General features: G+C 32.9%; 1 protein-coding gene across 1 annotated transcript in view; it reads right to left on the bottom strand.

The window, feature by feature from the left end:
* LOC149770911 (E3 ubiquitin-protein ligase rnf213-alpha-like) overlaps positions 1-12,947 on the bottom strand; it is a 512,819-nt gene that overhangs the window by 272,206 nt on the left and 227,666 nt on the right. Inside the window, exon 32 of the mRNA XM_089948996.1 lies at positions 6,874-7,003. Coding sequence (XP_089805122.1) covers positions 6,874-7,003 — 130 coding nt within the window. The remainder of the gene's footprint in view (positions 1-6,873; positions 7,004-12,947) is intronic.

Raw genomic sequence — 12,947 nt, 5'->3', positions numbered from 1 at the left:
ATCCTTGGACTTGTAAAATTTGGTGCAAAGTGGATTTTGGGCTTGATCTGATGTTTACTCTGAAAAATAATTTTTTTGGCTTCCTATTAAATTATGCTCTACAAAAATCATACCCTAGTAAAAAATGTGACTGAAATTTCAGCAAAATCACAGTGAACATTTTTTGACATTCACTCAAATGTCCTTTTTCACTAAAATTATGGTATTTTAGGAGATTTTACCAAAACTTCTGAAAATATCAATGAAAGTTTATCATTGAAATTTCACTGACTCTGCCAACATTTCTGAAAATATCAGTGGGAATTTGTGATTGAAATTTCACTGAGAGTTTGTCAAAAATTCTGAAAATAAAGTGATATTTTGTGATTGTAATATCACTGACATTTGAATAAAAAATATCAAATAAAATTTATTTTTCGTTTCTTGTACAATGTGAATAATTTTCAGCAGCATTTATATTTCCTGTTTCTGACAGCTGTAATTTTATAGTTTATTTTGGGCACAATAACTTCTTTCCACATCTTTCCTTATTATATTTCTTTTTCAAATTTTGTTGCTGTTGTTGTTCTTGTTGTTGTATTTTTGTTCAACTTAAACTGGATTTAACTGCCCTCAAACATTAGTTTTTTTGTTTTCCATTTTAAATCAGAATTTCACTTTTCTCCTGACCTGAATCTGATTTTTCTTGATACGGACCCTTTTTTAATATCGTCTCCTAAACATTTTTTAAAAATAATGCTCTATCCGGTCCTATTCCACAACAAGCTTTCTAATAAGTATTTGTTCTGTTTATTATTTAATAGATGATCACTGTAAAAAGCTTTCTGATTGGTCAAAATTTAGTACTTGCCCAATGAATCATTGCCTAACGGAAACTGATGGGAATGAGCATGCTTGCTAAACATGGCATTTCAAATTTTCAAGTGGGATACGAGATTGAATAACCATTTGAAAAATGAGTGGCAATGAGAATAAATTGACTGCAAAGTCGATGGGAGCATATTTGGTCAGTGTGTATGAAAACTGAAAGCCAGGATTAGCATTTCGCTTTTTGTGCCATAACAGCTCTACAGTAGCAGCTAACGTGCTAAATAGGACAAGGAATTGAACCAGGATGATTTCAAAGTTATATAACTCAAAACTGATTAACTGCCAGAATGAATTTAAGGAGGGAGTTGTTGCCAAATACCCATGTCTATCAAAGATAGTCATATCTTTGCGGAATTTTCTTGGCCCACATGTAGAATCATCTTTCAATATTGTGAGTCATTATTGTGTATATTATCAAAATATTCTAGGTGTGTTAGAATTCAGTGTAAAATAAGAGTAATTATATCATGATAAATGTTTGTCACGGCTGCTTATGGAACAAGGACTAATTCAAGAGACCACAACAGCATCGTAGTTTGTACATTAATCAAAAATCAAGTCTGCAGTACAAGTGACATAAGGCAGGTTCCTAACAATTCTTCTTTTCATAATCAATTCTCAAATGGATGCTTTTCTGTAATTTTGCATCATTTTCACAGTTGAATTTTTCAATGCAGATTGATATTTTATATTTTATATATGTCTATGTGTTCACAGATGCCTGTGCATATGTTCCAGGCTTGATACTTTGATTTGTAAAATCAATTATTTAGTGTCAAGCCAGATTCTTCACATCATGTTGTATATACTGTATATATTGTACATGACAGATAGAAGGCCTCAGGGTAGATTAGTTCTGTAACTAACTGAGTTACCTTCTCTAAATAAAGTAATTATTATTATTATTATTATTATTATTATTATTATTATCATTATTATTATTAATTTTATTCTTAACTCCCATATCTCTTGCCTTGGATGTCATATAATTACATCTGTATATTTGTTTTCATGCACACTTAATATCACCTTGGTCAATAAAGTCCTGTTTAATTCATATCTATTATTTATTTGAAACCTTCTAAAATGTCTGAAAAACTACTGAAACTTCAGTAAAATACTATATAATAATCAAAATTTTAGTGAAATCTCACCAAGGTTTTAGTCAAATTTTTTGTGAAACCTCACAAATATTTCAGTGAAATTTTAGTGAGATCTCACCACAATTTCAATGAAAGTTTTCGTCAAAATATTTGTGAAATCTCACCAAACTTTTCAGTAAAATGAAAAAGACTTAAGTGATGCCATCATGGATTAGGTTTTGTATGCAAGAAAGAAAATGAGGACAAGAAAAACCTAAATCTTATTTGATAATGTCTGTCAAAATAATCCATTGTAAAAATTATTGTGAATATTTATCATTGATTCCCAATAATGTCTAAGAATCATTAGGCAGTTTAATATAAATCTGAAACAGATTTTTTATGGTAGGAAGCACTTAAAAAACCCATCTGAATCCGCTTTAATTATGCCTGGAAAATTTCGTACGGGATGGAATATTACCAAATTCCATATGAACTATTTACAAATTCCATGTAACTATTTACAAATACCATATGGACTATTCACAAATTCCATATGGACTATTGCCAAATTCCATGTGGATTAATCACAAATTCCATATGGATTATTGCCAAATTCCATATGGAATTTTAATTTTATTCCATATGGACAACCTACAGATCTCATGGACTAATTTGCCTATTTCATGGGATTTTCCATACGGAGTATGTAAGGAATCCATAACATTTCCATATGGATACACTGAAATCCATAAGAGTGGTTAGCTATAGAATAAAAATGTCCATATGGATATTTCTGTAAAAGTACGTATGGATTCCATATCCAGTTCATATGAAAAATTTCGCACGGGTAGAGTGAGTCTTGGCTTTGTGTCCAAAGCTACCACACTGATGACATTGTATTGGCTGTCTGTGCCTGCATTCCTGTGCTGAATGTTTGGTCTCACCACAGTAATCACATCCCAAAGTGTACTCACTATATTGATATGGCTGACCATATTGTCTGATGCTGTTTTGACCTACACTGGGTTTACAGGGACAGATCATTCAAGAGGTTTTTAATGTGGCTGTAAGACCAGACTACACGAATGACTGCATTTATATTTTTTGCCAGCTTTTCCACCCTTTGGTAGAAAGGTGGATATTATCTCATTTTCCAGATAGATGTTGCATCACTTGTCCCTCTTCATCCAGGAAACTCATGTACTTGTAAACAATATCACATTTCCATTCACTTGATAGTCTTTGGATCACCTTATTGATATCTAACACATCACAATCTCCCTGGGGGCCATTTCACACAATGCAACATGACAGCTTTGATTTTGCTTATGAATATGTGTTAAGTAATTGGTCATATAGTTCTTCAAAATGTTCTAGATCAGTCCCTTCACTGGCATTGTTCCCTCCAATATAGAGGACTATTTTAGTTAACTTTGAGAGATCATATATCTTTATATCTTCCAGTATTGTCTGTATTTTGGCACCTAAAATGGCATGCTTTCTAACACAGTGCCTCAGCCCTCTGTTGTTAATTCCATGTAAAATGGAACTACCAATAAGGAGGATGTTATCTCTGCAGGTAGAAGACAAAATATTATGTTTACTTTGTATTGATGTAGTTAGTCTGTATGGTGCTTTATTACTCTTAACTTTATCAGTTCTTGCTGAGTCAGTGGCAGATTTGGAAAACTGCTTTGGGTTTTCTTTTGGCAATACTTCATGTGCCAATACGCTTTTACTTAGAGAAATGGGTTTAGGACCAATGGTTTGTGAATGTCTGCTGATAGTCAAAGGTTTCTCTCTCTGGAGAGCTATTACACATAAAGTTAGTCTATTAGTATGCTATATTTCAATATTATTATGATATGTATCAACTGCAGTAGTCACAACAAATACAGAGTACAGTGATGGCAAGTGATGAAAAGCAGTTGAGTTGATCATTGTGTTGGCAGCCATCTTAATGAATGCATCCTGTTTGAAAATCCGCAGCAGAAAAATCATTTTGTCCTATCTCTGCACAAACACATTATTAAAAAAATATCACAAGTAATCCATGGTCACTGTATTAACATTTATGACTTAGGTATTTTCCTGTGGACTTAGTATTTTCTCCATAAATCTGAGTAAATCCATGGAGCATGCTGCAGCACTGTCATACTAGCCCACTCCAATTTATTGAGAATTCAGTAGATACACCTCCTTCATCTTGTTATGAGAAGATTTACTGTATTTTGACATATACTTGATTTAATACTTTGTGTCATTCACAGCAACACAAAATGGGTCATCTATCAATGTAAACTTAGCATGACATTAGCTTGCTCTGTGTAAACTTTCCCCTCCTGCTGGTTTAATTAGGTCTGCCTGATTGTTGATATGCAAAAACAAAAGAGATGCTAATGGAATAAAAAAAAAACAATACATTCTGGAAGCATTTAAATTTGGTAAAATTACCCATTTAAGGATAAGTTTGTATAAAATTAAAAAGTCATCATCACTGGATGCATTTTGTCAAATTAGATCAAATTCTATTCATCAGTATTTTGGGGTAGTTGTTTTAGGGTTCATTGATATGTTACAGTAGATTAGCATCATCTGTATAAAATTGATAAACATTTACAATGTTCTGGTTTCTCTTAAATTTAGTCAAATTTTCTTTCATAGTCTTACAAGCCATTTAACTGGTTTAGCTTTTGTCAGCTATGGCAGCCATATAGATTATAGATCTATGTGGTAAAAAGTTGCCTATTAGCCAAATGCAACTGCAGCAGACCAAGAACTTGGAGGTCATTCAATAATGATTGTTGGAAGGTTTTTCTGTATTTTTTATATATATCTTCATCAATATTTGATGACATATCAGCACCATTTGTTCAATCCTGAAAGGTCTTTAAACCAGTATGATTTCTGTTAAATGTATTCAAATTACGTTGAGTAGTTTTTGAGAAGAAGGCATTTGCAGGCAGACCAGTCTCATTTGTAAAAATCTTGATGCCAAGATGCCTTTTGTCAAATTGGTCAAATTATGTTGAGTGTTTTTAAGAAGAAATCATTCAAGGTTTTATTCTTAGTAATAGCAGTTATTATTGCAGATTAACATCATTGTAAAATCTTGAAGGTCCTTCAAGCATAGATGCTTTCTGTAAAAATTTGGTCAAATTTTATTAAATAGTCAATGTTAGAGAAGTCAAAGATTTTTTTATTTTTAGTAACAGCAACAACATTTGATGATGGATCAGCATCATCTGCAAAATACTGGAAACCCTTGATGCCAAGGTGTCTTCTGTCAAATTTGATAATATTCTGTGGTGCAGTTCTTGAGAAGAAATTATCTGAAGGTTGATCTATTTACAGCAAATTTGGTCAACGTATGCTGGATTGTTTATAAAAGTCATTGAAAGGTTTATCTATTTTAATTAATGGTGACCACATTTCATGGCAGATGGCCATAAACTGTTAAAAAAAAGAAAGCCTTTCATGCCAAGAGGTTTTGTCAAATTTACTGGTACTTGAATTCTGATGAGCAGTTTTTGTGAATCCAATTTAAAGCTTGTTTGTTTTTTTAGCAATGGAAGCCATATTTGATGCTAGTTTAGAATCATTTGTATACATCTGAAAGACCTTCATGATGCTTTCTTTCAAATTTTTTCAAACTCTACTATGCAATTTATGAAAGGCATTTAATTGTTGTTCTGTGTTAAGTGTTGATGCCTCATATTTGATGGTACATCAACATCATTTCCATGAACTTGAAATGCCTTTAATCAAGGATGTTTATCAGTCAAATCTGGTCAAAGTCTACTGAGTAGTTTTTAAAAAGTAGTTTCCAGACTATTCTTTTTTTAAGGAACAGTGACCATACCAGATTGCAGTTAATATTGATCTAGTGGTTTTAAGAAGCTGAAAATAGCAGTTGTTGATGGATGACACATGCTTGATGATGGACAAATTACATGCTTGATGCAGGGCCATTATAGCACACCCTTATTTGACCTTACAAGCAGGTTAGTTAAACATATAAAAGCCTTTATGCCAGGAGGTTGTCAAAGTTTCTAAAATTCTTCTGAACCATTACTAAGTAATCTGAGTAACCCATAGTCAAAGGGGCAAGCAAGACTTGACTTCGAATCAATTGTCTTAACTTCATAATGATTCATGCCAAGTACAAAGAAATATATAATTGGGTTTGGTAAATATAGGCTAAGGAAGAAAATGTAACCCAAACCTGAATGCAATTTCTATGACTACTATTTTGATCCCAAGGTTAAAGGGAAAAGCGAGGATCATTGCAGAATGAGTTTTTCTTAACTTCATAATGGGTCATGCCATATATGATCAGAATCTGTCAAGGTGTTATGGAAATATAGGTAACTTTAATCTAAATTTTAACAAACTATTATGTTGTAAAAGTGACTGCTATGTCTCACTTCTTACTAATATGGACTCAACAACAAATGTGGAAGACAGTACAGTGGTCTCCCTCTTATATGGCCATCCCTTTCTGCACCAGAAAAGTGGCTACAAAAGACAGGTGGCCTTTCCAGAGGAGAACTATATTTGTGAGAAGCATGTGTATGTAGTAAGAAAGCTACATATAACTTCAAAGCATTTAACACCCTCATTTAAAAGTAGCATTAATTATTAAAAGTTAATAGTTCTTATTCTTAAGTATGAAATGCAAATGGGGTATTGTTGGCATGCATTGCAAAACGATTAGAAAATATCATTTAATTCCAATCTTTAAAGTGTAAACTACATACACTTTACAATTTGGGATGAAATAGGTCAATGAACCAATAAATGATCTAGAAATAGTAGACAAAATAATAAATGATCAATAGAAACAGCAACAATATACTAATACAACCTAATATTCTGATGAAATATAACAGCATTAACGTCTGTAAGATGAACCTACCTGTGTATATTCTTGATCACTTGGAAAACTACTCCCAAATATGGTGATGATGTTATTGGTGGGAATCAACTGCTGTAAAATGGTAAGAGCTCCATAGTTCTCAGTCAACAACAACAGGTACCGACTCTCGCTATAACAAAGGAAAGGAATTATTAAAATTGTGCTCAGTCAACAACAACAGGTACAGACTCTCACCATAACAAAGGAAAGAAATTCTTAAAACTGTGCTCCGTCAACAGCAGCAAATATCAACTCTCACTACAACAAAGGAAAGGAATTATTAAAACTGCTCAGTCAACAACAGGTACAGACTCTTGCTATAACAAAAGAAATGAATTCTTAAAACTGTGCTCAGTCAACAACAACAGGTACCAGCTCTCACTATAACAAAGGAATGGAATTCTTAAAAATAAGCTCAGTCAACAAAAACAGGTACTGACTCTCAATTTAAATGCAAAGAAAACAAAAAAAGGAATTTTTAAAACTGTGCTCAGTCAACAACAACAAATTCTGACTTTCACTGTAACAAAGGAAAAGGGATTCAGAAAAAGTTCAAGACATGGTATGTTCCATAAGCTAGATATGTCTCACACACAGACATTTTCATAAGAAGTCCAAATTTAATCCTTTAAATATTATGTGAATCAGTACAAGGTTATTCTAAAGGTGTTAAAAATCCTTACAAAATCAATTTGCTATGAATAGGCTTTTATGCACTAAGCTGTTATTATTTTCTTTTAATTCAGGAGCAATTTTCTTAAAAGACCTTTAAATTTCTGCTTTAATTATTATAAATATTGGAATTTGTTTTACTTAAAGTATATGAAAATGGTACTTAACTGCTGCAAAACTTTACTGACCAGTTGAGTTGTGCAAGTAAAATTGCAACCCATCCTAAAATTGTGACAATATCTTTGACTTATGTACATTCCTGCTAAACCTTGTTCTGTGGACTGATTCAGGAAAATAGCTGTAAAATGAGTAATAACCATTCCAACTGAACTCACACTTTTTATGTCCCACATGACACTGGTTGGAGCATCTAGTGTTATCTTTGTCTGTCTTTTCTGTTCATTGATCCATTTATGTTAATCATGCCCTGATCAAATTATTTTGTGTGTAAGTCAGTATCCATAAAGCTGTCCAGCACACATTGGTCAAGTTATGCGTGTGGTTCAGTTTTTATCCATCTGTCCATCATACACTGGTCATGTTTTTTGTGTAGATTAGTTTCAGGCACTTTTGTAAAGCATCACCATTCCATGAATACAAATAAAGTTTTACCCATTTTCAAACTTAATATTGATACTGACAACTTACTTCTGGATGTATCTTATTAAACCTCAGAGTTTTATGTTTGACAAAATTGACTGGTAATACATAAAAAAGATCAAACTTATAAAACACCAAGAAAGTGCCAAAGGTAGTCTGACTTCACTCTAACGATTTTTTTTGTCTCAAAAGTGTTGTACTCCTCATGAAGCATCTACATATCCCGCTGAGTAACTCTGCAGGCATTTATATTTGAACAAGAATGCAATGTCTATGTGCTGTACTAGTGCATTATGTGAATGTGTTGTAGAACTAAATGCAAAATTGTTCAAACACTCACTACAGCCCTAAAAGTAGGTCACAGTTACCTATCCAGTTTAATAACTCTGCTGGCATTAGAGTGCTAGGTCTAAGGGATTTAAATTTAAGCAACAGAATGATGTATGAAACCCAACAAGCATTCAAATTTCCAAAATATAAATTTATTTAAATAAAATATAAAATCAAAGTGAAAGGATTAAAAATAACTTACAGTGTATGAATTCCTAGAATGTAATCCTATAAACCTGAAATGTCCTATAAGTTCTCACTAGTCTGGAAACTGTTCTAAGGTAATCTGAATGTGGCTTGTATAGTGCTTGCGTGTTAATATGATAAACTATTAAATTCAACTGAATTATCAAACTTTTTCTGCTTTAAAGCAATCTCTTAAATGTCCACATTCATTGAAGTCCTGGAAAGTTTCACATAATGCGATAGAAATTAGATATTAAATAATTGAATGATAATCACATAATTCGAAATTGCTCACTGTTTAAATCACTAAATATTCACTCTGCTAATCCCATGAACATATTATCAATGAATCACAAGTTCTCTCTCAAGACTCTTACAAATGCTTTGCATAACTGAAGAACAAACATAATGCAAGTATCTTCCTTATATAGTCTTCTTTTGCATTTAAAATAAACATCTATGACTCAGAACAATATCAAACATTTAACTCTTACTATTTCAACATAATTCAAACAGTCATAAATAATAAACAAAAAACAGTTCTGTCCTGACCTTCAAATCTCATTTAACCAATCAAATGCTAGAATGTTTATGTCAGGTCAATCATACTTTGATTTCCCATAATTATGCACACATCCCACAATCAATACTCATGTGTCATCTTGTCCTGCATTTAGTTGTTTATTTCACCTTAGAGAAACTGTGTGAATGAAATTTTACTACATAGTATAACTGTACTTTTAAGATAGTACTAACCAATGAATTAAACAATACAAAAATGTAACTCACAGTTTCAATAAAATTATAATATAAATTCAAAAGATTATACATAATTCCTTAACGAGAATGAGCAGGAATTCTCAGAAATGAAATGTTTCACCTTCTCTGCTGGTGCATTATACAGATTCTTCATAGAACTAAATACAAAAGTGACAACATAATCTAAAGTGTGAAAAGAAGGTCAATGTGACTTATTTTTCCATGTAATGTGCAGTACCTTCCACAATTAATAGTCCCATCATGTTCCATGACTGTATATACAACAGTGACAGAGTAACAAATCATAAATACTTAACACTTATGCTAACAATAACAACAACACAATCAGAAAAGTGATACCTGTGTCACCTATGTTTCATAGGCAAGTAAAAAAGTGTGCTGGATGCAAAACTTTACATTAACACCACTCTTAGAACAAAAACATTAGAAGAAAAGTTATGCTTGTCTCACCTATGCTTCACAGGCAAGACAAAAACTGAGCTGGATGCACAAATTTACATTAACATCACTCCTAAAACAATGAAAACACTACTGGAAAAGTGATTCCCATGTCTTGCTAGGCAATAAAAAAACTGAGCTAGATGCAAACATCACACAAAAGATGATAGCATGACACTAGTTATCAAGACATAATTTTGTCTAAATTTTGAAAAACCTTCTGATGAAAAATTTAAGTTTTATGACTCAAGCAATGTAATCTTACAAACTGTGGTCTAAGCAAAATGCAATGCAAATCATTAGTCATATAGGTCACAGTGGCCAACAGTTGTCTAAACTATGCAATAAACCTCATGAAGGAACTACAAATTGTTGCATGACTCTGCCGACAATGATGTTTAAGAAATTCAGTCAAATTGAAAGAACTGATTTTGAAGAATAGGTGAATAGCCATTCCAAAAACTTTCTATTTATATCCATTTTCTTACTGCATATGACAAAGCACTGACATTTTTATTCATTTAAAAAAACTTAATTATATTTACAAAAGAAACAATAATCCCTCAATAAATTTTTATAACTGTTCCATTTCATTTTGTATCTAGATTCCGTTTACTTAAAAGCTGAATTAACTTATATGACAGAATAAGTTCAAAACAATCAGCACAGGAATTTAACTATGGAGAATAAGAAGTATCAATTCATTCTATTTTTATGAATTCCATAAAATATTCACACTGAACTTTAACATAAACAAAAATCCCTCAAAGTGACTGATGCTCTACTGTCTTAAAAGAATGTCCAATAATTCAAGACAAGTCCAGTTCTTCTTTTAACTGCTGAGTGTTGAAACTATCTCTGACATTCTTGAGTGATGACATTTTCAAACTAGTTGCTGTTGTGGCCACATTGGATGTAAGAATGGCATACTTTTCATTTAGGACAAACAAGACATCAACAGAAGGCTTTTACTAAAAACTGCATGCCAATCTGACCATCCATTCAAGTATCTATATCAAGATTTTCAAGATGGCCATTGTGGCTGCTAGAGTTGGTATAAAATTGACACCATCTGTATTTAGAACCAATTAGATTAGATAAGTCTTCCAGTGTCACCATGTCAGTATGACTTTCCATTTAAAAGGCATAGTGAATACAATTTCCATCATGGCTGCTATGGAGGCCATATCTGAGGTCAGATAGCACCATTTTCATTTAGGACCAAGTAGATATCATAATTAGTCTTCTAGTAAAAAACCCATGTCAATATTACTTTTTGTTTCAGACAAAAAATGATTGGAAGATTTTCAAAATACCTGTCAGATTGACATCATTTTCATAAAAGACCAACATAATATCTCCTGGTGAAAACCCAGTGTCAATAGGACTTTCCATCAAAATGGAGTGACATAAAAAGATTTTGATAATGGCCACTGTGGTGGTCATATTGCATATCAGATCAGCAAAAGATTCATTTAAGACCAACTAGACATCGTTAAAAAAATTCTGGTCATAACTCCATGATAATATGACTTTTTGTTCATGTGGAGTAACAACAGTATTTTCATATATCACATCAGCCATAGTGTATTTTGTAAGTTCATTAATTTATAACTATATAAACATCACAATAAGCCTTTAAGTGAAAACCCCATGTTGATATGACCCTCCATTAAGGTGGAGTAGTAATAACAAGATTTTCAAGGATGCCATTGTGGCTGCCATACTGAATATTTAGGCCACACAGCATTCATTCAGGACTAACTAGATATAAGATATCTTCAGTTGAAAATCCATGTCTATATGACTTTCCATTCAGGTGGAGTAGAATAACAAGATGTTGAAGATCACTGCTATGGTGGCCATATTAGATATCAGAGCAGGTGCATTTTCATTTAGGATGAACTAGACATGATAAGGAATCTTATAGTGAAAACCCCATTTTGATATGTAGTTTTTTGAGGGTAAAACTAATTTTAATTTTGCAAAACTTACAGCTACTGTTCTGATTTCTTTTTCGTGCCAAAAAAATGTACTGTCCATTGATGTGCATACATCTTCCCTTAGAGTGAAGAATTGTCAGTATGATGCAATTCCTGGTGCAACTTGCCTTGTTCTTGGCATGTTATGAGAAAACAAGCAGACAGTTCATCTTTTTCATAGACGACTATTACATCATTACATCAGAGTGGGGTGGGAGGAGGTTATTTGAATATAGCTATGGATAAGTACTGCATAATTAAAATTAATTTTACCCTCCAAATAACTACATTTTCATAGCAGCAATAGCTTACCCACAGCTACTGTTTAGCTGAATTTGTCATTATGGACGGTTCGCTGATGTTCCTTTAAACTGATAAAAAAAACAACAGAAAATGGAAACTATACACCATTGGTGGAGAGGTCCATGTTATAGATTGTTGATATTTCTTGGGGCCACATGTTAAATCGTAATGATGGGACCTAGAGAAAAAATGTCTCCAACTGTTGTGATATTGAGAGGAAAAGGTAGTATGGGAATGCCAAAATGTTGCTTACATGATGTTCTCCAAGGGAGATTGATTAAGGCAGGCCCAAGAGGAAGCAGTGGCACAAACCTCATGGGCTCTAAGATTCATAAAGGAAAGGTCTTGATCAGTAAGAGACTGGTACATTCCTTTGATCGTGGTGGCAATCCGTTGTGAAATAGTGGCAGCTTAAATGTCTACAGAATCCTTGAGACGGAGAAAAAGATGCTTCCTACCCTTTCTTTTTCCTTGGATGCCTTCAGATAGAAATGGGATGCTTTCATGGGACATAAAAGTCTATCTGTATCATCCACAGCACAGGTTCAACTGAGACTGGGGATTTCTATTGGTAGTGGAGCTATGGAAGGTAATTAATTTTTGGCTAAAAGTACCAGCTGACAAAGTAAGGAAACCAAATCATAATTCCCATTAAACTGGAGACAGCCAGTGTCAATAGATAAGCCATGAATCTCACTTCATCTTTAGAGTGAGGTCCTGAAAAGGAATCTCGCTCAATTGTTCATAGTCTTTTTGTTAAAGACCATAAAACGCAAGAAAGAT

The sequence above is a fragment of the Sinohyriopsis cumingii genome, unplaced genomic scaffold (genome assembly GCF_028554795.1).
Source record: "Sinohyriopsis cumingii isolate HCF-2022 unplaced genomic scaffold, ASM2855479v2 utg002226l, whole genome shotgun sequence".
Taxonomy (NCBI): domain Eukaryota; kingdom Metazoa; phylum Mollusca; class Bivalvia; order Unionida; family Unionidae; genus Sinohyriopsis; species Sinohyriopsis cumingii.
This window is presented reverse-complemented; position numbering and strand designations above follow the sequence as displayed.